Source organism: Hyperolius riggenbachi, chromosome 6, assembly GCF_040937935.1.
Source record: "Hyperolius riggenbachi isolate aHypRig1 chromosome 6, aHypRig1.pri, whole genome shotgun sequence".
Lineage (NCBI taxonomy): Eukaryota > Metazoa > Chordata > Amphibia > Anura > Hyperoliidae > Hyperolius > Hyperolius riggenbachi.
This window is the reverse complement of record NC_090651.1, coordinates 2,886,509-2,914,173: the sequence shown is the minus strand read 5'-3', so window position 1 is coordinate 2,914,173 and position 27,665 is coordinate 2,886,509. Positions and strand designations below refer to the sequence as shown.

The 27,665-nt window shown below is 50.1% G+C and overlaps 1 protein-coding gene across 6 annotated transcripts in view; it reads left to right on the top strand.

The window, feature by feature from the left end:
* DISP3 (dispatched RND transporter family member 3) overlaps positions 1–27,665 on the top strand; it is a 308,406-nt gene that overhangs the window by 232,829 nt on the left and 47,912 nt on the right. For all 6 annotated transcript variants that reach the window (XM_068242367.1, XM_068242366.1, XM_068242369.1 and 3 more), the window contains 2 exons: positions 14,628–14,747; positions 17,273–17,409. In XM_068242367.1, coding sequence (XP_068098468.1) covers positions 14,628–14,747; positions 17,273–17,409 — 257 coding nt within the window. The remainder of the gene's footprint in view (positions 1–14,627; positions 14,748–17,272; positions 17,410–27,665) is intronic.

Genomic DNA, 27,665 nt, shown 5'->3' with positions numbered 1-27,665 from the left:
GCGCTGTCCGGGCAGCAGAAGAGCCCACCTGTGTTATCCGTACGAGGCCTGGGCTGTCCGGGCAGCAGAAGAGCGCGCCTGTGTTATCCATACAAGGCCTGTGCTGTCCGGGCAGCAGAAGAGCGCGCCTGTGTTATCCATGCAAGGCCTGTGCTGTCCGGGCAGCAGAAGAGCACGCCTGTGTTGTTCGTAAGAGGCCTGCACTGTTCGGGCAGCAGAAGAGCGCGCCTGTGTTATCTGTAAGAGGCCTGCGCTGTCCGGGCAGCAGAAGGCTGCTCCTGTGTTATCCATACAAGGCCTGTGCTGTCCGGGCAGCAGAAGAGCGCGCCTGTGTTATCCATACAAGGCCTGTGCTGTCCGGGCAGCAGAAGAGCGCGCCTGTGTTGTTCGTAAGAGGCCTGCGCTGTCCGGGAAGCAGAAGAGGGCGCCTGTGTTATCTGTAAGAGGCCTGCGCTGTCGGGGCAGCAAAAGGCAGCGCCTGTGTTACCTGTACCACGAGGCCTGGGCTGTCCGGGCAGCAGAAGAGCGTGCCTGTGTTATCCGTAAGAGGCCTGCGCTGTCCGGGCAGCAGAAGAGAGCGCCTGTGTTATCTGTAAGAGGCCTGCGCTGTCTGGGCAGCAGAAGAGCGTGCCTGTGTTATCTGTAAGAGGCCTGGGCTGTCCGGGCAGTAGACGAGCACGCCTGTGTTATCCGTACGAGGCCTGCGTTGTCCGGGCAGCAGAAGAGCGCGCCTGTGTTATCCGTACGAGGCCTGGGCTGTCCGGGCAGCAGAAGAGCGTGCCTGTGTTATCCGTACGAGGCCTGCGCTGTCCGGGCAGCAGAAGAGTGCACCTGTGTTATCCGTACGAGGCCTGGGCTGTCCGGGCAGCAGAAGAGCGTGCCTGTGTTATCCGTACGAGGCCTGCGCTGTCCAGGGAGCAGAAGAGCGCACCTGTGTTATCCGTACGAGGCCTGCGCTGTCCGGGCAGCAGAAGAGTGCACCTGTGTTATCCGTACGAGGCCTGCGTTTTCCGGGCAGCAGAAGATCGCACCTGTGTTATCTGTACAAGGCCTGCACTGTCCGGGCAGCAGAAGAGCACGCCTGTGTTATCCGTAAGAGGCCTGCGCTGTCCGGGCAGCAGAAGAGCGCACCTGTGTTATCCGTACGAGGCCTGCGCTGTCTGGGCAGCAGAAGAGCACGCCTGTGTTATCCATACAAGGCCTGTGCTGCCCGGGCAGCAGAAGAGCGCGCCTGTGTTATCCGTAAGAGGCCTGCGCTGTCCAGGCAGCAGAAGAGCGTGCCTGTGTTATCCATACAAGGCCTGTGCTGTCCGGGCAGCAGAAGAGCGCGCCTGTGTTGTCCATACGAGGCCTGCGCTGTCCGGGCAGCAGAAGAGCGTGCCTGTGTTATCCGTAAGAGGCCTGCGCTGTCCAGGCAGCAGAAGAGCGCGCCTGTGTTATCCATACAAGGCCTGTGCTGTCCGGGCAGCAGAAGAGCGCGCCTGTGTTGTTCATATGAGGCCTGCGCTGTCCGGGCAGCAGAAGAACGCGCCTGTGTTATCCATACAAGGCCTGCGCTGTCCGGGCAGCAGAAGAGCGTGCCTGTGTTATCCGTAAGAGGCCTGCGCTGTCCAGGCAGCAGAAGAGCGCGCCTGTGTTATCCATACAAGGCCTGTGCTGTCCGGGCAGCAGAAGAGCGCACCTGTGTTGTCCATATGAGGCCTGGGCTGTCCGGGCAGCAGAAGAGCACGCCTGTGTTATCCGTAAGAGGCCTGCGCTGTCCGGGCAGCAGAAGAGCACGCCTGTGTTATCCATACAAGGCCTGTGCTGTCCGGGCAGCAGAAGAGCGCGCCTGTGTTGTCCATACGAAGCCTGCGCTGTCCGGGCAGCAGAAGAGCGCACCTGTATTATCCGTACGAGGCCTGCGTGGTCCGGGCGGCGGGAATATATACGGGGAATCTCAGGGGCTACGGAAGGCCGGGCACGGAGAAGCGTTTGATGTCGGAGCGTCACGTTAGCTTTCTGTGGGGCTAATTCTCTAAATGGCGGTAAAGCTGACCTGTGCAGACAGTGAACATCATACCAGTGTTTATGCTTAACTGGCTGCATGTATAATGTGCGTTCTGTAGCTCATACACTCATACACATAATGCGCAATGGGGCGTATTCACTAAACAGCGGTGATATCGCCATGTGCAGGCAGCACACAATCTTATCAGGCTTCATCGTGCAATATGCACACAGCGCAAGGCATGCTATGTCTCTCATATATCGCGCATTCTGCAAATAGCGGTGCAGAATTTATGTGAACACCAGTAAAGTGTGTGTGTGCTCCTGATAATCGTACCACTGTTTCGTGAATGTACCTCAATATTTCAATATGAGCCCTCAGAAGCAGGTCCAGGAAATACTCAGAATGATACTGTGGAGCAGCAAGGAAGAGCGTGCCTGTGTTATTATTATTATGATTAATAATTTATCAATCAAAGGTGAAATAGGTATTTGATCCCCTATCAAAGGATGACTTGGTGCCTGGTGGTAAAACCCTTGTAGGCAATCACAGAGGTCAGATGTTTCTTGTAGCCGGCCACCAGGTTTTCACACATCTCAGTCAGAAAGGTCTCAAAACTGGTGTTTGGCAACTTGAACCTTCAGCTCCCTCCAGAGATTTTCTATCGGATTGAGGTCTGGAGACTGGTTAGGCCACTCCAGGACCTCCAGGTGCTTCTTCTTGAGCCTCTCCTTTGTTGCCTTGACCGTGTGTTTTGGGTGATCGTCATGCTGGAATACCCATTTATGACCCATTTTCAATGCCCTGGCTGAGGGAAGGAGGTGCTCACCCAAGATTTGGTGGTACACAGCCTTGTCCATTGTCCCTTCGATGTGGTGAAGGTGTCTCCTTAGCAGAAAAACACCCCCAAAGCATAATGTGTCCACCTCAATGTTTGATGGTGGGGATGGTGTTCTTGGGGCCACAGGCAACATTCCTCCTCCTCCAAACACGGCGAGTTGAGTTGATGGCAAAGAGTTCAATTTTGGTCTCATCTGACTACAACAAGTTCACCCAGTTCTTCTTTGAATCTTTCAGATGCACATTGGCAAACTGCAGATGGACCGGTACATGTGCTGTTTTGAGCAGGAGGACCTTGTGGGCTCTGTAATATTTGAGTCCTTCATGGTGTAGTGTGTTTCCAATTGTTTTGGTGGTGACTATGGTCCCAGCCCTGAGATTATTGACAAATCCCCCACAAATAATAAAGAGAGTACAGAGAGTTGATGGCTGATGGGAAGAAGATGTTCTTTTGTCTTGAGGTCCTGGTGGAGATGGACTCATACTTCCGGCCTGAGGGGAGACGACTGAAGAAGTGGATGAGAGGGATGTTTGGCGATCCAGACGATCCTCAGAGCTCTGGAGCACAGTCTGGAGTTAAAGAGGTGATCCAGAGGAGGAAGTGGTTTCCTGATGATTCTCTCCCCCAATCTTATGACCCTCTGTAGTTTATGTCTGGTGGAGGAGCCATCCTACCAGACCAGGAGGGGGAACAGAGGACAGATTCAGTTGTGGCAGAGTAGAAGCTCGTCAGAAGTCTCTGGGCCACACTGAACTTCTTCAGTTGGTGGAAAATTGCGGAGGAAAATAGCCTCTGCTGGGCTTTTCTCCAATGGGAGGTTGTGTTGACCTTCCTTGGAGAATGTAGTGCCCAAGATGTGTGCACAGGGAACATTTTCAACTTCCAGGGGGAGGCTTGGTTGAAGGACATCTTAGGCCCGGTTCACATTAGCGGTGGCCGTCCGGAATCGCCGTGCCGGAGCCGGACCGCTTTCAGAACGGACGGAACGGACGCACGGCATGGCAATGAAAGCCATGCGCCCGTTCACATGCGTCCGTTCTGCCGGACCGGAGCCGGACCGGAGCCGGACCGGATCCGGACTCCGGCGTCCGTTCCAACATGCGCTATTTTTTGGTCCGGCTCCTCCGGCAGCCGTATCCGGAGCGGAGCCGGACTGCACCATCCGGCCAATACAAAGCAATGAGAGCCGGAGAGCGCACAACACACTGGCTACAAAAACCGGACGTTCTACCCCTCTTCCTATGCATTTTGGATGGGGACCACATGGGCCCAGCGTTAGTGGGGCAGCAGCAATTTCATGCTGGAGCTCTTTTTGGCAGCAACATGTCTGATATGTCAGGAGGCGAACAACAGGAAGGAGAGAATTCCCAGGTTTACGAGTAAAAAATGCCTGGATCCATGGTCCCAACTGCAGTCTCTGTATCCACGGATGGTCTCCACACGTCCACCTGTCTCCAACAATGACCCCAGACCCTTCTGCTGACCTCCCAGACCCCAGGTATTTACAGGATGTATATCTCCTTAAGACACCGGATCCGGACCGCAACCGTGTTCACACCGCACGGAAACCGGATGCAAACGGACCGGATCCGGACCGGATCCGGATAGGAACCGTACGGATCAGGTCCGGTCCGGATGCGGTGCGGTCCGGACATCCGGTGCGGTTTTTACAAAACCGCAAGTGTGAACCGGGCCTAAGGCAGAGGAGGGGGCAGGAGGCTCTGTGGGCCTGCCGGGTGTCACCTGGTTCTTGAATCTGCAGTAGAAGTCACTGAAGCTCTCGGCGAGCTTGGTGCTGGAAGTTGCATGCTGAGGGGGGGGGGGGGGGGGGTGATTGTAGTTTGCATCAACCTTGAGACCCTTCCAAACAGCTCGTGAGTCTTTTGAGGAGAGGTTCTGCGCCATTTTTTCCGCATAGCTCCTTTTGGCAGCTCTCAGTTCCCTGTTCAGGATGTTTTTTGCTCTCCTGTAGTCTTCCTGGTTGCTTCCTTGCTCCTCCACAGTTGCCGTAGTTTATTGGAGAACCACAGTTTGTCATTTGGGTAGTGTTTGAGGGGTTTTATTGAAATACAATAGTCCTTGAAGAAGCTGATATATGAGGAGGATATGTTGTCTGCCCCCTCGTCTAAGTTTGGCACTTCCAGGGCCTTCCAGTTTGTAAAGTCGAAGCTAAGTACCCAACTCGTGATTTTCACGCATGACACGTGAGTGTTCTGTCGTAGTAACCTCCGTCACGGCGGATCAGATCACTAAGATCCCCGATAACTCCCGCACAAAGTATCGCGATCGCTTGAAGTTTCGTTCGCTCCCGGAGTGTAGCGTCGTGTGACGCTGTCTGCACCCGCTGACAGGAAGAGGCGTCGCTAATGACCGTCATTAAGGGGACGTCGCAGGACGGTGAGTACGCAGCTTAAGATCTTGCATGGAGCCCCAGACTGGGGAGACGGACAGTTACTTTGTGTTTCTTCCATTTGAGAATAATTGTACAAACTGTTGTCACCTTCTCACCAAGCTGCTTGGCCATAGTCTTGTAGCCCAGTCCAGCCTTGTGCAGGTCTACAATCTTAATCATGTGTGGCTGCAGGTACCTCTTATAATATGGGCGTGGCTGCAGGTACCTCTTATAATATGGGCGTGGCTGCAGGTACCCCTTATAATATGGGCATGGCTGCAGGTACTCCTTATAATATGGGCGTGGCTGCAGGTACCCCTTATAATATGGGAGTGGCTGCAGGTACCCAGGATACCAGAAGTGACATGTGACATGATGAGATAGACATGGGTATGTACACTGCCTAGCACACAAATAACTAGGCTGTGTTCCTTTTTTTCTTTCTCTGCCTGAGAGAGTTAAATATGAGGTATGCAAGTGGCTGACTCAGTCCTGACACAGACAGGAAGTTACTACAGTGTGAGCCTCACTGATAAGAAATTCCCCTTTTTATCTCTTTCTTGCTCTCAGAAGCCATTTTCTGCTAGGAAACTGTTTTATGGTTGGAATTTCTTATCAGTGAGGGTCACACTGTAGTCGCTTCCTGTCTAAGTCAGAACTGAGTCAGCCACTTACATACCTGATATTTCACTCTTTCAGGCAGAGAAAGAAAAAAAAGGAACACCGCATAGTTATTTGTGTGCTAGGCACTGTACATACACATGTCTATCTCATCATGTCACATGTCACTTCGGGTATCCTTTAAGCTCGGGTATTTCAGTACACATTGGCGTCCCTGTGCGCTCCTTATCTCGCCGTAGCTCCTCAGGCTTAGCGTGTGGGTGATGCGCAGTGTCAGATCTCCTCCATCTTATATGTACCGTGTACTAGAGATGGCAGGAACGCTGTTCTCCCCCCCTCCCCCCGCCAGACGCCCGCTGCATATTTTATTCAGTGATTTCCAGGCCTGCCGCTCGATTCCCCCTCCCGCCTGATCCTCTTCCTGACACCTGAAGCCAGGCGGGAGCTCAGGAGAGATCAGATGGAAGGAATGGATTTCTGACAGCCGCCCGCTCGGCGCCTCTCCCCCCTACCCTTCCCCCATGGCAGAACAAGAAACAGAGAGGTTGTGGTGTGATGGCTGCCGGCTTTATGTGAATCTTAAAGTGGAAATAAAAGCTGAAAGCAAAGCCTGCATCATAAAACCATCTCCGCAGCACTTCTGATCAACACAGGAGCAAAGTCTTCAAAAAATTCACCTTTTTAATATTTATGGATAAACACAGGAAAGAACATTGGTTCTGTACACAGTGTCGGGCTTCCAGCCCGGGCTGCAGTTATATTTCAGGCACAATCTCTGTGATGTTCTGCATTACATAGGATTCTCTTCCCAGCCACACTCACTTTTATTAGTAACACAGTTTACTGCAGATTTCTCTCTTCCCTCTGTTTCCTTTCCTGTTACGAGCTTCAGTTTATCTTACTGCACAGCGAGATGAACTGACAATCTAACTGAGATCTAACTGAGATCCTGCAAGAGAAAAGCTATTCAGACCACTAAACACTATGCAGAAATATAATCTCTATACAGGAACATCTCTTCAGAGGCAAGGGTGGGTTCTGTGTATACGTCAAGATCAACCTTAAAGGATACCCGAGGTGACATGTGACATGATGAGATAGACATGTGTATGTACAGTGCCAAGCACACAAATAGCTAGGCTGTGTTCTTTTTTTTTCTTTCCCTGTCTGAAAGAGTTAAATATCAGGTATGTAAATGGCTGACTCAGACAGGAAGTGACTACAGTGTGACCCTCACTGATAAGAAATTCCAACTATAAAACACTTCCCTAGCAGAAAATGGCTTCTGAGAGCAGGAAAGAGATAAAAAGGGAAATTTCTTATCAGTGAGGGTCACACTGTAGTCACTTCCTGTCTGAATCTGGACTAAGTCAGTCACTTACATACCTGATATTTAACTCTTTCAGGCAGAGGAAAAAAAAAAAGGAACAACGCATAGTTATTTGTGTGCTTGGCACTGTACATACCCATGTCTATCTCATCATGTCACATGTCACTTCGGGTATCCTTTAAGATGATTTTAAATCATTTATTTTCAAAAGTAAAGCAAGTGCATTACAGCATTACTATAGAAAACTGTAATGAACATAATGTAGCCAGCAGTTAAGATAAAAAGAATAAAAGAAGGATATATTTAGGTTTTGAATGATGTCTATTTCAGTCTTTGGATTACGTCCTAAAGTAATTAGAGTGCATCCTAATGGTCCGCCAGCCGGACCCCTCTCAGATGCTCCCTTGTAGATGGGAATATGGAAGACCAGCCAGCCCTGCAAGGCTTCCTCCCTGGACAGGAAGTGCTGCAGCAGCCGGGGTTACCAGCCCCTGCGTGTTGGGGTGGAGACCCCTCAGAATCGGAGGGAAAAGGATGCAGTGATGATTGAACATTTCCCCTTAGCTTTACACAGTACAAGCAGTATGACAGCACATTCATAATCAGCTCATTTCTCCAATGATAAGGACACACCAGGCTTGGTTATTCTAGAGCAATTCTTTTTAACGAACTTAAATTACTCTGGTTCCCAGGGCCGGGCCGAGGCATAGGCTGGAGAGGCTCCAGCCTCAGGGCGCAGTGTAGGAGGGGGCGCACAATTCATTCAGCTGTCATTCCTAATTCTGTTTTAAGCAGAAATAAATAAGAAAAGGGGATACATAGCAGTGACTGCAAGCCAGATAACTAGATATTAAGGTGTTGGGGAGGTTGTGGGCCCTGTGGCGCCTCTTAGTCTAATAGCAATCACTGTGTGACGGCTGGGGTGGGAGGGATGGAGGGGCGCACTTTGGTGTCTCAGCCTTGGGTGCTGGAGGACCTTGTCCCTGCTCTGCTGGTTCCTCTTATGATACAGTTGAATAAAAATTAAGAAAATGTGTGTAACCCCCCCCCCCGTTTCTCTCCCCCCCCCCCCCCCCCTTTCCTTTCACTGGAATTACGACCAAAGATAAATTTGTATAATCCATTCAATCCATGAACATATGCCCAGCTCTGACTACAGCTTTACTTACCAATGTGACTTGAGGGACTTGCTGTCTAATTGTGTTCTTTGGGGAACATGCCTTCTTGGAGTGAACCTCCAGATTAAAAATCTACTCCGCAGCACTGAAAAGGCTTGGTTTTTTTAACAGCTTCACAGCATCATAACTTTGTTTTTTTCTTACTAAAGCCTCATTTTTAGCTGAACAGAAGCTAAGCTCCGCCCTATCAATGAAAACAGCCTGGGCATTTTCCCCCTGATGCTGTGCAAAGCATGATGGGATTTCTGATGTTGTTCTCGTTGCTTAGCAACTGGGAGGGGTGGTAAGAACACAGGACAGTTGGAACTGTGTCTCATGCTCCCTGTCACCTCCTTTCAACCAAAAAGATGGCTGCCCCCATGAAATCACAAACATTTGCCTGTTCTTTTAAAACAGGGTGTGTAAGAGATTACATTACCTATCCATTTCAATTAACATAACTAATGTAACTTAATGACAGTATGTTTGTTTAGGCTGAAGTTCCTCTTTAACTGTGTTATTGGGGGGGGGGGGTCATGTTGCCTAATTATGTAAGTTTCAGGACATGCTACCTAAATGTGTTATAGATTAGACCTGATGCATAATTGTTATTTGGGGGACATGCTGTTTAATATTGACATTTGGGGGATATGCCTGCCTGATTATGTTATTTGGGGGACATGCTGTATATATTGATATTTGGGGGATATGCCTGCCTGGTTGTTATTTGGGGGACATACAGTGGCGTAGCTAAGGAGGTGTAAGCAGGGGATGGGGAACAGTTTGTTAATGATTACCAATATTCAAAATATCTATAAAAGGGATTATTATGAGCACAGGACCAATACAGAACTAATACTGCAGTAGAGGGAGGGCCTCTGGCCCAAGGGCCCCGATGCGGTCGCTAGCTCTGCACCCCCTATTGCTACGCCCCTGGGGAACGTGCTGTTTAGTTATGATCTAAGAAGTCTCCGTGGACGTTTATATATGATGACGTTGTGCACGGTAGTTTGGGCCTTGTCTTTGTCTCTGGGTGGGGGTGACACCAGCGTTCTCTGGATGCAAGTTATACATGTTAGAGCATTAGTGAGGTCAGATGAGGCGAGCGACGCACAAAGCCACGTGTGACCAGCGGGCGGGCGTGACCTCGGCTGACCCCAGCAGCAGGCAGATGACGCCGCGCCATTCCTGCTGCGGGGGGACTTCATTACACGTGTCATCTGCGGTGCAAGGCATTATGGGGGATTAAAGCAGGATTGTAGATAAATAACAGGGAGGAATTGTAATTAGGGAGGGAGAACTGCTGAGAATGTTATGCCAGCTACACACTATGAGATTTACTGGCAGATTTACTGTCAGATCGGTTATTTCCAACATGTCTGATCTCATTTACAATCAATTTCCAATAGAAGTGAATGGAAAACAGTTTGAAATCGATTGGAAATCAGATGTTGGAAATAATCGATCTGACAGTAAATCTCATAGTGTGTAGCTAACAGGAGCAGGGAGGCTGCCAGCAGTGCTGCTCGGATACCCCTTCTCAAACCCCGATAACCGATCCGGGTCGGATATCCAAGTTCAAAATTTTCCAGTCTGAATCGGATATCCGACCCCAGTATCCGGGCAGATTCGGATATCCGGATAGAAAACCGGAAGTGTCCTTTAAATTGCTTTAAAAACTTTTTTTTAGGGTTATTGTAGATAAATAACATGGAGGGAACCACTAATTGATGATGTAGGGACTTAAAATCCCCCCTCCCCTCCCCCCCCCCAAAATGGCTGTCAATTAACATTAGGCCTAGGTTCCAGACAGCGGTCGTGCAGCCCACATTGTATCCAAAGTCCAACCGCACAACTGGGACATCACAGTTTTCAGCCAAGATACCTCCAAAAAATTACGCAGCAATTGTGTTTTGGGTTAATAGGTGGTATCAGTGGCCTGTGGCACCCTGGCCCTGGCGGTGGGAGCTGCACAGGCAGCAGGAGCAGGGCAATGCAGCAGCAGCAGGTGTAACGTCTGCCAGGAGCATGCTGGACGTGGCCCGTGGCAACTGGCACTTAGCACGCGTCACGTGGCACTTGGCATGTGTCACGTGGCACTTGGCAAAGGTCACATGGCACTTGGCAAATGCCACATGGCACTTGCCACGTGTCACTTGCCATGTGCCGAGTGACAGTCAGACAGCAGAGGAGAAGACATTAACTGTCACACTGGCACTGCTCAGCAGCACAGCAGTTCTGTAGAAAGCTAACACAGTAGTACTACTACTCTAACAACTACTAGCACACTGACTGCAGTACTACAGTACTAACTACACAATAACACAGTAATCCTATCCGCTAATCCCTAACCTAACCTATAACTAAGGCTAATAGCTGGCCAGCAGGCAGCAGCTGGCCTGGTCTGTGCACAGCACACATACAGACACATAGCAGCTGCCTGAAGCACACGCTCTGTCACACAAATGACATCAAGCTAATTAATGATTTAACAATAGTGCAGTGATAGTGAAGGGGTTAATCACTGAACGGCTTTCATGTTTATCACTGCTAGGCCAGCAGCACTGGAGCACACACTCTGACTGTGATACAATGACATAAATCAAGCTAATTAACGACTTAACAATAGTGTAGTGATAGTAGTGAAGGGGTTAATCACTGAACAGCTTTAGGTGTATAACTGTGTACACCCTTGCTAGGCCAGCAGCACTGCAGCATGTCTCTCAGTGAGCATTCAGCAAGCTAAGACGATATGTCTCCTCATGGCAGCCCTCCTTATTATACAGGGGGGCTGGCCAGTGTTCCTTTCTGTGATTGGGTGCCAGGGCTTAGGCTGGGAGGCCTCTGATTGGCTCAATGAGGTCAGGTGGGGCTGGTCAGGATTTCCCTCTGTGATTGGTTGCTAGGGCTTCTGCTGGGAGACCTCTAATTGGCTCCAGGACGTCATCTCCTTAGTTACAGTATTTCGCATCCGAATATCAGCAATATCCGCAGATATCCGCATTATGAGCCCAAATATCCGCAGATAGCTATCCGAATCTGAATCGGATAGCGTTAAAAAAGATTGGATATACCTGTGTTACACGGATATCCGGAATCCTGATGAGCACCACCGCTCGTCTGCTTGTTGTGCAGATCCCGGGCTCCATGCTGCTGCCAGCCAGAGATATCAGGACCGCTGCACCAGACCTCGATCTGTGGTTAATTAGACGGGATTCCGTACAGAGGAGGACGTGGAGTCTGCAGATAATGATTGCATCATGTAGTGGGGTCTGTGTCCCTCTGAACTTTCTTTCCTTTGTATTCCACTGCCTAAAGCTCTGTACACACGTGAGATAAAGATCACGGAAAACAGTCTTCAACAGGTCATCAGGCAATCGCTTGTTCCGAGACCACCCAACAATTCGAAAAGACAAAAAACGACACTCCTAAACAGCAGCAAACCGTTTATCGCTGTGTCCATTTGTGTGATTGTTCGTTGTATGTGTAAATATAGTCAGAATATGAATGACTGCGTGGCGATCGTATTGTGTGGATGAACGTTCGTCTCTATGTCTGACTATCCCCCTCACACATGCGTTTCCGCGCAGCCTGTACAGCGTTGTGAGCGAGCGTGTTGTGTGGATGAGCGTACGTCTCTTTGTCTGACTATCCCCCTCGCACATGCGTTTCCGCGCAGCCTGTACAGCGTTGTGAACGATCGTGTTGTGTGAATGAGCGTTCGTCTCTTTATCTGACTATCCCCCTCGCACATGTGTGTCTGCGCAGCCTGTACAGCGTTGTGAGCGAGCGTGTTGTGTGACTGAGCGTTCGTCTCTATGGGCTCGATTCACAAAGCGGTGATAACTCAGTTATCACGCCTAAAAGACTTTAGGCGTGATAACCTTTGCACTAGCAAAGTTATCACCGCTTTGTGCTCTAACTCGCGCGCGCAAAGTCCCATAGGGCTTAATGGGAGCTTCGCGCGAAGTGCCGGGTGCTGCGCGCGCAAAACTATGCGCGCGGAAAATTCGCGCGACTTTCTTCTTATCATGCCTAAACTGAGTTTAGGCGTGATAAAGGGGTTTTCACTCGCGTGCAAACACTTTGCACCGCTTTGTGAATCAGGCCCTATGTCTGACGATCCCCCTCGCACATGCGTTTCCGCGCAGCCTGTACAGCGTTGTGAGCGATCGTGTTGTGTGACTGAGCGTTCGTCTCTATGTCTGACTATCCCCCTCGCACATGCGTTTCCGCGCAGCCTGTACAGTGTTGTGAGTGATCGTGTTGTGTGACTGAGCGTTCGTCTCTTTGTCTGACTATCCCTCTCGCACATGCGTTTCCGCGCAGCCTGTACAGTGTTGTGAGTGATCGTGTTGTGTGACTGAGCGTTCGTCTCTTTGTCTGACTATCCCTCTCGCACATGCGTTTCCGCGCAGCCTGTACAGTGTTGTGAGTGATCGTGTTGTGTGACTGAGCGTTCGTCTCTTTGTCTGACTATCCCTCTCGCACATGCGTTTCCGCGCAGCCTGTACAGTGTTGTGAGTGATCGTGTTGTGTGAATGAGCGTTCGTCTCTTTGTCTGACGATCCCCCTCACACATGCGTTTCCGCGCAGCCTGCACAGCGTTGTGAGCGAGCGTGTTGTGTGACTGAGCGTTCGTCTCTTTGTCTGACGATCCCCCTCACACATGCGTTTCCGCGCAGCCTGTACAGCGTTGTGAGCGATCGTGTTGTGTGACTGAGCGTTTGTCTCTTTGTCTGACTATCCCCCTCGCACATGCGTTTCCGCGCAGCCTGTACAGCGTTGTGAGCGATCGTGTTGTGTGACTGAGCGTTCGTCTTTGTGTGACCATCCCCCTCGCACATGCGTTTCTGCGCAGCCTGTACAGCGTTGTGAGCGAGCGTATTGTGTGACTGAGCGTTCGTCTCTTTGTCTGATGATCCCCCTCGCACATGCGTTTCCGCGCAGCCTCTACAGCGTTGTGGGCGACCATGTTGTTGAAATGTGAACAGAATTGTTATGCATCACACCATTCGCGCGTCTTCTGAACAATCTGTTGTATTTTATCTGTTGTGTGTAGTGAGGTGACATCATCTCGACTCAGACGGTCTCCTCCTACCTAACAGTCTTATAAAGTAACACACAGAACAGAACTTCACTTAAAGGACAACTGAAGTGAGAGGGATATGGAGGCCGCCATAGTCCTGTATCTGATAATCGGCAGTTTGGGGTAATCTGACACATTCATCTTTCCGCCATGTTATAGAGCGAAGGTGACTGCGGCGACCAAACTGCGAATCTGAGAGCAAGGAAAAGTTAGAGAAAAAGTCTAACAGACTGTGAGCGCCCCCAGCAGGAGTAACGACACATCTTACTTATACATAATGAGAGCATTTCTGCTGCCTTCCCTCTCAGTAAACTCATCCTGGGTCACATCAGTGCAGGGAGTCCCCAAATTGTCACCCTCATCCCAGGCGTTCAATCCCACAAATCACAGGCAATTAGCATTGCTGCAGTGACAGTCCCTCACCAGCGGGGGTTCAGCAAAGCCACACAAACATCATTAGGCTGGATGACAGAACTGCCGCCTCCCAGGTACATGTCCCAGTTTTCCACTTCAATGGACGCAAAGTGCAATTACTGCCTTTAAATCTGCCTCCAGGAGGGAAATCAGACAGCCAATTACAGAGCAGCCGGTGACATCTTCCCTTTTAACTTCTTGTGTGACTCAGAAACTGCTGAAGTCAGATCGGCCCGTCACGCCAGCAGCTTCAGCTTCTTAATACTCTGAGCACAAATATCTGCTGATCCTGTGCAGCCCTGAGCCACAGAGCTTATCTCATCCGTGAGTAACTGAAACCGAAGAAATCACCTGGCCAGGAGCCCCTGCACCAGCCACTTCCTGTGTCACAGACCTCCAGAGCTCGGGGCTGCGATCTCCTCAGACAGCGGAGTCTCTGCCCCGCCCTTTTATGAAGTCATGCTCTGCTCACATCTGTATTACACAATGGTAGAGGTGTGTGGGGGGGGGGGGGGGGGGGGAGAGGAGCCGGAGCAGATTGCTCAGTGTGTAGCCTGATTGTCTGACCGCTAACTGAGGCTTCTGATGTTGTATGAAGTCATGTTCTGCACACGTCTATATTACACGATTGTGAGGGTGGGGGAGCAGATTGCTCAGTCTGTAGCCTGATTGTCTGACCTGTGACCATGAGGCTTCTGATGTTGTATGAAGTCATGCTCTGCTCACATATTTTTTACACGATGGCGGAGATGGCTGGAAATATCTGATGTTCTCACTTGTCTTGTTGGATCAGGTTTGTTCCAGGAGAAGCCAAGGAGCCTCCAGAATAACATCCGCACCTCCTCAGACAAGAAGAAGAGAGGTTCCCTGGCAATGTGGACCTCCCATGGCCTGTCCGAGGCTGGAGCTGAAGGTCAGTATGAGACAAAAATGCAAGAAAGAGCTTTGTACAATACCTGTTAATATGCCACCCATCAGGGACCACAATCACATAAACACAGGTTACTAGTTATCGGTAATGGGTGGGAGATCCTGTCATCATCACACATCTAGGGAAAGGGGGAATTTAAATCTCCTGTACAGCCAAACGTTTGGGTTGGAGAAGCCCTGGTAGGACCTGGTCTCTGGTCATTAGGACACCTGAGCACATCACACATTTTGGTTGGAGAAGCTCTGGTAGAACGTGGTCTCTGGTCATTAGGATAGCTGAGCAGGTCACACATTTGGGTTGGAGAAGCTCTGGTAGGACCTGGCCTCTATTGATTAGGATAGCTGCGCAGGTCACACATTTGGGTTGGAGAAGCTCTGGTAGGACCTGGTCTCTGGTCATTAGGATAGCTGAGCAGGTCACACATTTGGGTTGGAGAAGCCCTGGTAGGACCTGGTCTCTGGTCATTAGGATACCTTAGAAGGTCACACATTTGGGTTGGAGAAGCTCTGGTAGGACCTGTTCTCTGGTCATTAGGATACTTGTGCAGGTCACACATTTGGGTTGGAGAAGCTCTGGTAGGACCTGGTCTCTGCTCTGGTCATTAGGATAGCTGCGCAGGTCACACATTTGGGTTGGAGAAGCTCTGGTAGGACCTAATCTCTGGTCATTAGGATAGCTGCGCAGGTCACACATTTGGGTTGGAGAAGCTCTGGTAGGACCTGTTCTGAGCAGGTCACACATTTGGCGGGAGAAGCTATGGTAGAACCTGGTCTTTATTCATTAGGATAGCTGAGCAGGTCACAGATTTGGGTTGGAGAAGCTCTGGTAGAACGTGGTCTCTGGTCATTAGGATATTTGAGCAGGTCACACATTTGGGTTGGAGAAGCTCTGGTAGGACCTGTTCTGAGCACGTCTCACATTTGGGTTGGAGAAGCTCTGATAGGACCTGGCCTCTATTGATTAAGATACTTGAGCAGGTTACACATTTGGATTGGAGAAGCTCTGGTAGAACCTGGTCTCTGGTCATGAGGATATTTGAGCAGGTCACACATTTGGGTTGGAGAAGCTCTGGTAGGACCTGTTCTGAGCAGGTCTCACATTTGGATTGGAGAAGCTCTGGTGGGACCTGGCCTCTATTGATTAGGATACTTGAGCAGGTCACACATTTGGTGGGAGAAGCTCTGGTAGGACTTGGTCTCTGGTCATTAGGATAGCTGAGCAGGTCACACATTTGGTGGGAGAAGCTCTGGTAGGACCTGTTCTCTATTCATTAGGATAGCTGAGCAGGTCACACATTTGGTGGGAGAAGCTCTGGTAGGACCTGGTCTCTATTCATTAGGATATTTGAGCAGGTCACACATTTGGGTTGGAGACTTTCTGGTAGGACCTGGTCTCTGGTCATTAGGATATTTGAGCAGGTCACACATTTGGGTTGGATAAGCTCTGGTAGGACCTGGTCTCTGGTCATTAGGATAGCTGAGCAGGTCACACATTTGGGTTGGATAAGCTCTGGTAGGACCTGGTCTCTGGTCATTAGGACACCTGAGAAGGTCAAACATTTGGGTTGGAGAAGCTCTGGTAGGACTTGATCTCTGGTCATTAGGATAGCTGAGCAGGTCACACATTTGGGTTGGAGAAGCTCTGGTAGGACCTGTTCTCTATTCATTAGGATAGCTGAGCAGGTCACACATTTGGTGGGAGAAGCTCTGGTAGGACCTGGTCTCTATTCATTAGGATATTTGAGCAGGTCACACATTTGGGTTGGAGACTCTCCGGTAGGACCTGGTCTCTGGTCATTAGGATATTTGAGTAGGTCACACATTTGGGTTGGATAAGCTCTGGTAGGACCTGGTCTCTGGTCATTAGGACACCTGAGCACGTTACACATTTGGGTTGGATAAGCTCTGGTAGGACCTGGTCTCTGGTCATTAGGATACCTGAGCAGGTCACACATTTGGGGTGGAGAAGCTCTGGTAGGACCTGGTCTCTGGTCATTAGGATATTTGAGCAGGTCACACATTTGGTGGGAGAAGCTCTGGTAGAACGTGGTCTCTGGTCATTAGGACACCTGAGCAGGTCACACACTTGGGTTGGATAAGCTCTGGTAGGACCTAATCTCTGGTCATTAGGAGAGCTGAGCAGGTCACACATTTGGATTGGAGTAGCTCTGGTAGGACCTGTTCTGAGCAGGTCACACATTTGGGTTGGAGAAGCTCTGGTAGGACCTAATCTCTGGTCATTAGGATAGCTGAGCAGGTCACACATTTGAGTTGGATTAGCTCTGGCAGGTCACACATTTGGGTTGGAGAAGCTCTGGTAGGACCTGGTCTCTGGTCATTAGGATAGCTGAGCAGGTCACACATTTGGGTTGGATAAGCTATGGTAGAACCTATGTAACAAGGATGGAAGGACCTGTTCTCTATTCATTAAGATAGATAAGTGCTCCACACATTTGGGTTGGACTAATCTGTGTACAATGAAGGTTTCTTGTCTCTTTTTCCTTCCAGATCTGCAGAGGACAGTCTACATTTCCAGGTGTAGATGGGAAGGAAGAATTACACTGTTCAGATTATCCGTGAATGCTACCATCCCATTACCGTGGCAGGTGGCCTTGCCTGGCGACGATGACGTCACCTCTTTTCAGGTGTGTGATCGGCACAGATGACTTGTTTACCACCGTTCTCCCTCATTTACACCCCCCAAACCTGATATTCTGCTTTTGGCTTGAGCCAGCTTCCCGCCCTCATCATTGTTACACTTTTGTGAGTTATGTGAGTGAACCAGTTCCAGCCGTTGCCTACATTTGCAAGTGTGAGGCGCACCATTTGGCCACCACCTCTAAAGAGCAGGCCCTTCTGATGCTTGACTCTGTGGGGGAGAGGAGGGGACATGAAGGGCTACCACCTCTGAAGAGCTGACCTTACTGATGGCTGACTCTATAGAGGGAGAGGAGGGGACATGAAGTGCTACCATCTCTGAAGAGCTGATCCTTCTGAGGGTTGACTCTATGGGGGGAGAGGAGGGGACATGAAGGGCTACCACCTCTGAAGAGCTGACCTTACTGATGGCTGACTCTATGGAGGGAGAGGAGAGCACATGAAGGGCTACCACCTCTGAAGAGCTGACCTTACTGATGGCTGACTCTATGTGGGGAGAGGAGGGGACATGAAGGGCTACCACCTCTGAGGAGCAGACCTTACTGATGGTTGACTCTGTCGGGGGAGAGGAGGGGACCTGAAGAGTTATCACCTCTGAGGAGCAGACTGTGAAGGATTGCGGAAAAGCCGCCGCGTGCTCTGAAGGCGCGGCGGCTAGCTCCGTGTTCAGCCCGGCGGTTTCTGCGCGGCGACATGTGTCTGATGTGGTTCAGCCTTCCTGTGCACATAGGCTGAGGAATACGCGCGCCGAGAGGCAGAAGCTTTATGGGAAGCAGAAAGGGGTCAGCTGACTCTACTGGTCAGCTGATCCCAGAACGAACGGCGGTTGGCTGAAGGGGACTGGGCGGCGCTGATCTGTGCTGCACTATATAGCTGCTTGTCCTTCAGTCTCACATTGTCTGCCGTTGCGAATGCTTATGTGTTGGCACACAGACCACAGTCAGGTCCTAAAGTGTGTTAAGAGCCAGATGGACCTGGGGATTCACACTGAGCTAGATTACTCTTGTGGCTTTACTGTTATGCTTTAGACCAGTTCCAGGGTGTTGTGACTACGGACCTCACACCCAAGACTAGGATACTGTGTCAGTTCTATGTTATGCTTTAGACCAGTTCCAGGGTGTTGTGACTACGGACCTCACACCCAAGACTAGGATACTGTGTCAGTTCTATGTTATGCTTTAGACCAGTTCCAGGGCATTGTGACTACGGACCTCACACCCAAGACTAGGATACTGTGTCAGTTCTATGTTATACCTTAGCCTGGTTCCAGGGCATAGAGAATAGGCCCTCACACCTAGTTAGGGCAAGTCTGTTCATATTAGCAGCAGGGCTTCCTGCAACCCAGCCTGGGTCCCTCTTCTAGGGAGTCCTCAGGCTACAGGAATATTCCCCACAGTCAGGGGAGTATTCCTCAAGTCACTCAGGACACCGGGGTCTCTGGTGGTCTATGCTCAGAGTTGTACTGTTACACCAAACACTCACATTATACTGGTGTCCAGAGGTTAGACATACCCGGATTATTGGTGATACTGCAGATCATCCATAATCTGGTGTATATCTGCATTGCGGGTGATTCTGCAGATCACCAGTAATCAGATTCTCTCTGCGTGTTGACACCCATCGTTACACAGACCTTACTGATGGTTGACTCTGTCGGGGGAGAGGAGAGCACATGAAGGGATAACCATCTCTATGGTTTGAGCGGAGAGGACATAAAGGAGTACAACCTCTGAAGTGCAATCATGCCAATAGACGGGAGAGTGGGGTGAGGGGGTTGACTGGACTCTCTTCTCTATAGCTAAATCAGAAAATGAAAAAAATGAACAGTTTTGGATTAACTGATTGAATTCTAAGCCAACACTATCCAGTATTAATATTTGACCCCTTGTATCAATGACCCCCAACATCGCTATTCATTGCTTTTAAGGTTAAGAATTATTTTGCACTTCCAGTATTTCTGCATAAAGATGACCTAGTTTTACACATAGTTTGTAAAACTAGGCAATAAGAAGCCTTCTAAACACAATATTAGGGATCGGTTGAAAAGGGCGCCCGAGCTGCCTGTATGAAAAGGGCGCCGCCATAGACATCAATGTTATTTCTGGAAATATGGGCTACAAGGTGTAGAAAAGGGCGCCCGACTTTTGATATAGGCTACAAGCGGGCTCCCCTTTGTAGCCCATATTTTTTCGGCTACAAGGTTTTCGGCTACAAGCGGGCTCCCCTTTGTAGCCCATATTTTTTCGGCTACAGTAAGTTGCCCCTCTGTAGCCCATATTATTGACTTTTTTTTGTAGCCGAAGTTTTTATATGGGCTACACCAGGCGCCTTGGTTTTTTTGTAGCCGAAGTTTTTATATGGGCTACACCAAGCGTCTTTTTTTGTAGCCGAACTTTATATGGGCTACACCAGGCGCCTTTTTTGTAGCCGAAGTTGGTATATATATGGGCTCCACCAGGCGCCCTTTTTTACCGGCGCCCTTTTCATGTAGACCCCAATATTATGCTTGCAATTTTAGTCCCCCCTTTATCAGCTAAATATTTCCAGAAACTAGTGCATTGGCTTGGAGGAGCTGCAGCCCGTTCCTCTGAACAGCTTCAGCTCGGGACCAATGTGACTTCTTTCTATGGACTTCCTATTTCAGCTCCCCCTACAACAATCTTATAGGACTGAGGTCAGGACTTTTTACTTGGCCATGCCAGAAGCCCAGAACATGAAGTTGCATCTCCTTTAGGCATTTTTTGTTAGTTTAGGCTGTGTTTTTAGTACTGTTGTCTTCTGCATGACCCGGTTTCTCCTGCGCTTCAGATCACAGCCGGATACCCTGATTTCCCTGTACAAGCCAGAATCTGTAGTTACATAAACAATAAAAAATGCCAAGCAATATTGATCCAGACACAGCAAGAGGTTCAGTCCATGATACTTCCACCACCATGCTTCACAGACGGGATAAAGGGCGTATTCTGGAATGCAGTATTTATTTTTCGCCAAACAAAAAAAGTTTCACTGAAGTAAAAATGTATATTTGGTCTCATCCAAAGGATTTCTGGCATTTGATCATTTGCAGGCAGCAGATGCGCAGCAATGTTATTTGATGGTAATGGATTTCCATGCCTGCTCATTGTTTCCCTGTGGGTGGACTCATGGACATTCTCCAATGACAGAGATCTGTAGTTGGTTAGATGTTAGGCTGAGGTTGTTGAGATCTCCTGGGGTATCCATGCCTTGGTGTCAGTGTGATCTTGGTTAGTTGACCAGTTCTGGGAAGGGGAGTGATAGTACTGGCTGACATGAATAATTGTCTTCGGAGTGCCTCAAAATTCCCTCTGTGCCATTCATTGCGTCTACAAACTTGTCTTCTAAAGATCCTCCTATTTCTGTCTTCTAAAGAAGCTCCCTACCCCTATCCACCTCTCATTAGCACCCCCCCCCCCTCTCCACCTCTAATTATCACCCCTCCCCTTCCACCTCTCATCATCACCCCTCCCTCCTCATTATCATCCCCCTCCCCTCATTATCCCCCTCATCATCCCCCTCCCCCATCCACCTCTCATTACCCCCTCCATCTCTAATTATCACCCCTCCCGTTCCACCTCTCATCATCCCCCTCCCCCCTCATTATCATCCCCCTCCCCTCATTGTCATCCCCCTCCCCCTCATCATCCCCCACCCCCCTCCACCTCTCATTATTACCGCACCTGACTCCATATCACCGATAGTTTTGCGTAGTTTTGCCACATACAAATAAGTTCGGATGATTTAGGGTTAGTGTGATCTGAAGATTTCTTTATACAGAGGCGGTGATAGATGTCTCAGCCAGCCCCCCCTCAAAGCGATCAGGGAGTGACCTTATACGCAGCGGACTGAACCCGCGATCTTCAGGAAAAACTTATTTCTGGCTGCATTTTACACGCTGACTAAAACCGCTTCATAATGTGTGTTCAGAATTCTAACCTGCTTTGTGAGGCGTTCAAGGTGCTTCAGAAACGCATATCAAACGTCCGTGTGCGCTCGCTCTTAAAGGGCCCCTGGACGTGGGCATGGAGCGAGCTGGTATCTGGGCTCCCCGGAAGTGAAGCAGGTTATTTTGGACGTGCGGCGCTGTGTGCCGAGGATGGCTGCCCTCATGGCAGCAATGCGGATCAGTAATTCGGGGCTCAGAATTACATCTCCCTCCCAGCTGCGACAACTCATAGGGGGGGGGGGGATAGTATTTAACTCCGGCGGGGGGTTATGCGGCAGCAGCTACAGCCGTCATTTGCGGGGAACGGAGCGCTGCCAGAACAATATGTACTCACCGGGAGGCCTATGTTTGCCTAGGCAATGATTGGTGAAGGCTGTGGTGGAAATGTCTCGCCCTCATTCCATTACTGGAGATTAGCAGCATTTTATTAGAACAGATGTAATCCTGGGTACACACGAGGCGTTTTTTTCGGTCGATTTTCCATCCAATCGATTCCCGATTTGATTTTCCGATTGATTTCCGAGTCCGTTATCTTTTCTTTCCTATTTCCATTAACTTCAATGAAAAATCGATCACAAAAAAGTTCGAAAATAAGATTGGACATGTCGGAAATTATCTGTCGAACCATCTATTTAACGCAAAATTGTATGGTGTGTACCTAGCATAAGATACGAAGGCAGATACTGCGCTCTCTCTGCTGCGACGTCGCATAGCGGATATTCTGCACTCTCTCTGCTGCAACGTCACATAGCGGATATTCTGCACTCTCTCTGCTGCGACCGCCACATAGCGGATATTCTGCACTCTCTCTGCTGCGACCGTCACATAGCGGATATTCTGCACTCTCTCTGCTGCAACGTAACATAGCGGATATTCTGCACTCTCTCTGCTGCGACCGCCACATAGCGGGTATTCTGCACTCTCTCTGCTGCAACCGTCACATAGCGGATATTCTGCACTCTCTCTGCTGCGACGTCGCATAGCGGATATTCTGCACTCTCTCTGCTGTGACCGTCACATAGCGGATATTCTGCGCTCTCTCTGCTGCGACCGTCACATAGCGGTTATTCTGCGCTCTCTCTGCTGCGACCATCACATAGCGGGTATTCTGCACTCTCTCTGCTGCGACCGTCACATAGCGGATATTCTGCACTCTCTCTGCTGCGACCGTCACATAGCGGATATTCTGCACTCTCTCTGCTGCGACCGTCACATAGCGGATATTCTGCACTCTCTCTGCTGTGACCGTCACATAGCGGATATTCTGCACTCTCTCTGCTGCGACCGTCACATAGCGGTTATTCTGCTCTCTCTGCTGTGACGTCGCATAGCGGATATTCTGCACTCTCTCTGCTGCAACATCACATAGCGGATATTCTGCACTCTCTCTGCTGCGACCGCCACATAGCGGATATTCTGCACTCTCTCTGCTGTGACCGTCACATAGCGGATATTCTGCGCTCTCTCTGCTGCGACCGTCACATAGTGGTTATTCTGCACTCTCTCTGCTGCGACCGCCACATAGTGGTTATTCTGCACTCTCTGCTGCGACGTCACATAGCGGATATTCTGCACTCTCTCTGCTGCGACCGTCACATAGCGTTTATTCTGCACTCTCTCTGCTGCGACCGTCACATAGCGGATATTCTGCACTCTCTGCTGTTAGCGTCACATAGCGCTTATTCTGCACTCTCTCTGCTGCGACGTCACATAGCGGTTATTCTGCACTCTCTCTGCTGCGACGTCGCATAGCGGATATTCTGCACTCTCTGCTGTTAGCGTCACATAGCGGTTATTCTGCGCTCTCTCTGCTGCGACCATCACATAGCGGTTATGCAGCACTCTCTGCTATGAGCGTCATGTAGCAGATATTCCACTCTCTCTGCTGTGACCGTCACATAGCGTTTATTCTGCACTCTCTCTGCTGCGACCGTCACATAGTGGATATTCCGCACTCTCTGCTGTTAGCGTCACATAGCGGTTATTCTGCACTCTCTCTGCTGCGACCGTCACATAGTGGATATTCTGCACTCTCTGCTGTTAGCGTCACATAGCGGATATTCTGCACTCTCTCTGCTATGACCATTTCTGCTATGACCATTACATAGCGGATATTCTGCACTTTCTCTGCTATGACCATTACATAGCGGATAGTCTGCACTCTCTCTGCTGCGACCGTCACATAGCGGTTATTCTGCACTCTCTCTGCTACGACCGTCACATAGCGGTTATTCTGCACTCTCTCTGCTGCGACCGTCACATAGCGGTTATTCTGCACTCTCTCTGCTGCGACCGTCACATAGTGGATATTCTGCACTCTCTGCTGTTAGCGTCACATAGCGATTATGCCACACTCTCTGCTATGAGCGTCATGTAGCAGATATTCCACTCTCTCTGCTGCGACCGTCACATAGCAGTTATTCTGCACTCTCTGCTGTTAGTGTCACATAGCGATTATGAGCATCACATAGCAGTTATTCTGCACTCTCTCTGCTGCGACCGTCACATAGCGGATATTACGCACTCTCTGCTGCAACCGTCACATAGCGGATATTCTCCACTCTCTGCTGCGACCGTCACATAGCGTTTATTCTGCACTCTCTCTGCTGCGACCGTCACATAGCGGTTATTCTGCACTCTCTGCTGTTAGCGTCACATAGCGGTTATTCTGTGCTCTCTCTGCTGCGACCGTCACATATCGTTTATTCTGCACTCTCTCTGCTGCGACCGTCACATAGTGGATATTCTGCACTCTCTGCTGTTAGCGTCATGTAGCAGATATTCCACTCTCTCTGCTGCGACCGTCACATAGCGGATATTCTGCACTCTCTGCTGTTAGCGTCACATAGCGGATATTCTGCACTCTCTCTGCTATGACCATTACATAGCGGATATTCTGCACTTTCTCTGCTATGACCATTACATAGCGGATATTCTGCGCTCTCTCTGCTGCGACCGTCACATAGCGGTTATTCTGCACGCTCTCTGCTGCGACCGTCACATAGCGGGTATTCTGCACTCTCTCTGCTGCAACCGTCACATAGCGGATATTCTGCACTCTCTCTGCTGCGACCGTCACATAGCGGTTATTCTGCGCTCTCTCTGCTGCGACCGTCACATAGCGGTTATTCTGCACTCTCTCTGCTGCGACCGTCACATAGTGGATATTCTGCACTCTCTGCTGTTAGCGTCACATAGCGGTTATGCCACACTCTCTGCTATGAGCGTCATGTAGCAGATATTCCACTCTCTCTGCTGCGACCATCACATAGCGGTTATTCTGCACTCTCTGCTGTTAGCGTCACATAGCGATTATGCCACACTCTCTGCTATGAGCATCACATAGCAGTTATTCTGCACTCTCTCTGCTGCGACCGTCACATAGCGGATATTACGCACTCTCTGCTGCAACCGTCACATAGCGGATATTCTCCACTCTCTGCTGCGACCGTCACATAGCGTTTATTCTGCACTCTCTCTGCTGTTAGCGTCACATAGCGGTTATTCTGCACTCTCTCTGCTGTTAGCGTCACATAGCGGTTATTCTGCACTCTCTCTGCTGCGACCGTCACATAGCGGGTATTCTGCACTCTCTCTGCTGCGACCGTCACATAGCGGTTATTCTGCACTCTCTCTGCTGCGACCGTCACATAGCGGTTATTCTGCACTCTCTCTGCTGCGACCGTCACATAGTGGATATTCTGCACTCTCTGCTGTTAGCGTCACATAGCGATTATGCCACACTCTCTGCTGCGACCGTCACATAGTGGATATTCTGCACTCTCTCTGCTGCGACCGTCACATAGTGGATATTCTGCACTCTCTCTGCTGCGACCGTCACATAGTGGATATTCTGCACTCTCTGCTGTTAGCGTCACATAGCGATTATGCCACACTCTCTGCTATGAGCATCACATAGCAGTTATTCTGCACTCTCTCTGCTGCGACCGTCACATAGCGGATATTCCGCACTCTCTGCTCTTAGCGTCACATAGCGGTTATTCTGCACTCTCTCTGCTGCGACCGTCACATAGCGGATATTCCGCACTCTCTGCTGTTAGCATCACATAGCGGTTATTCTCCACTCTCTCTGCTGCGACGTCACATAGCGGGTTTTCCGCGCTCTCTCTGCTACGACATCACATAGCGGATATTCCACACTCTCTGCTGTTAGCGTCACATATTGCAGAGCTGTGTATTCCTCCTCTTGTTAGGAATCTCTTGTGTTTTTCCCCCGCCGCGGCGTGAAAGGATCGCAGGGGCTGCTCGCATACCTGCGGATTAGCCACAATGCTTCTCAGGGTGGCAGATGTGACATTGTGCCGAGGATAACAACTTTCCGGACACAAATCCCGAGCGGCAGAGCTGTTTAGGCAGCGCACGTCCGCCTGGTTCCGCCGTGTCGCTGATTTGCATCGCTGCTGATAACACAGATAGGGAGATAGTGCTCTGAGGCCGCTCAGAGATGTCTCTGCTTTGTGAAGCTCAGAGAGAGATTACGTTTCAGCAAAGCCCAGAGATAAGCCAGCAGTGCGGGGAGGCAGGGAGGCAAGTGTCTAGGGCGCAGGCGTGAGCTGGGGGCCCAGCACCAGATGCTCATTTATATGCTAAAAAACAACGGCAGAACACACAAACCCCCTGGAGCAAGCCATAAGGTTATTTCAAACACAGGAAATCTGTTCATAAAATTAGGCCTTTCCATGGATTAGTAGATAAAGCTGCAGCCCTCGGGCCACAGGACTTGTATATTCCCTTGGAAGGAGATTCATGATGATTAGATGCTGCTGAATAACTAATAAAACACCAGGCCAGGAATCCATCCAGCAGCTACTTCCTGCAGCACAGTATTACAGGGCTGCAGGCTGTGATCTTCAGCATGTTGTTTGATGTCCCACCCACAGAGCCTCTGATTAACTCCTTCAACAGGCTGCTACAGGTCACATGCTCAGAGCCATACAACATGGCAGCATGTGTGATTCCTATCACACTGTTTCCTGTAGTTTTTGCAAGAGATTAGGAAAAAGACTTGTGGTTGGGGTTGGAGGAATGGACATGGACATGCTGCTTCCTGTAGTGGTTTCAGCAGATCAGGAACAAGACTTGTGGTTGGGGTTGGAGGAATGGACATGGACACACTGCTTCCTGTAGTGGTTTCAGCAGATCAGGAACAAGACTAGTGGTTGGGGTAGTTGGAGGAATGGACATGGACACGCTGCTTCCTGTAGCAGAGAAGTGGGGAGGAACAGGGCGGGGGAGGAGGGGTGGTGCGTATACACAGGGTGGTGACTGTTCACAGATGTACACATTCCCCCCCCCCCCCCCCCCCGATGCTCAGGGGTGATGCCTGTACAGAGATGTAACCCCCCTCCCCCGACACTCAGGGGTGGTGCCTGTACAGCGATTTAACCCCCCCCCCGATGCTCAGGGGTGGTGCCTGTACAGAGATGTAACCCCCCCCACCTCCCCCGACACTCAGGGGTGGTGCCTGTACAGAGATGTAAACCCCCCGATGCTCAGGGGTGGTCCCTGTACAGAGATGTAACCCCCTCCCGATGCTCAGTGGTGGTGCCTGTACAGAGTTGTAACCCCCCCAATGCTCAGGAGTGGTGCCTATACAGAGATGTAACCCCCCCGATGCTCAGGGGTGGTGCCTGTACAGAGATGTAACCCCCTCCCGAAGCTCAGGGGCGGTGCCTGTACAGAGATTTAAACCCCCCTTTCCCCCAATGCTCAGTGATGGTGCCTGTACAGAGATGTAACCCCCTCCCTCTGACGATGCTCAGGGCTGGTGCCTGTACAGAGATGTACCCCCCTCCCCCCCTGATGCTCAGGGGTGAAGTGTATACACAGATGTACACAGACCAGGGTTAGATAAACTAATACCTGCTTGCATGCAAGTATGATGTAAATTGTATGCAGCGCAGGACGGGGCCCAGCAAATGCATTTCATGTCAGTTTTGTGCTTTATACAATTTCCACTAAATTTGCATGTGGACAGAAAAAGTGGCAAATCATTGAGCCTCATGTGATACGTAGGTTGTCTCCTATATGTGGGTGATTGTGGTATGTGTGACATCTCCAGGCATGGTCCCTCCCCCGTATGATGTCATTGTTCAGGCACACTGTCCCCTATATGTGTGGGTGATTACGTTTTATGTGACATCTCCAAGCATGTCCCCCTTAGTGCCCTCTTAGCGCCCCTGTGTGATGTCATTGTTCAGGCACAGAGCACTCAGGACGTGCAGCTGATGGACACAGGTTGCCACCTTGTAAAATATG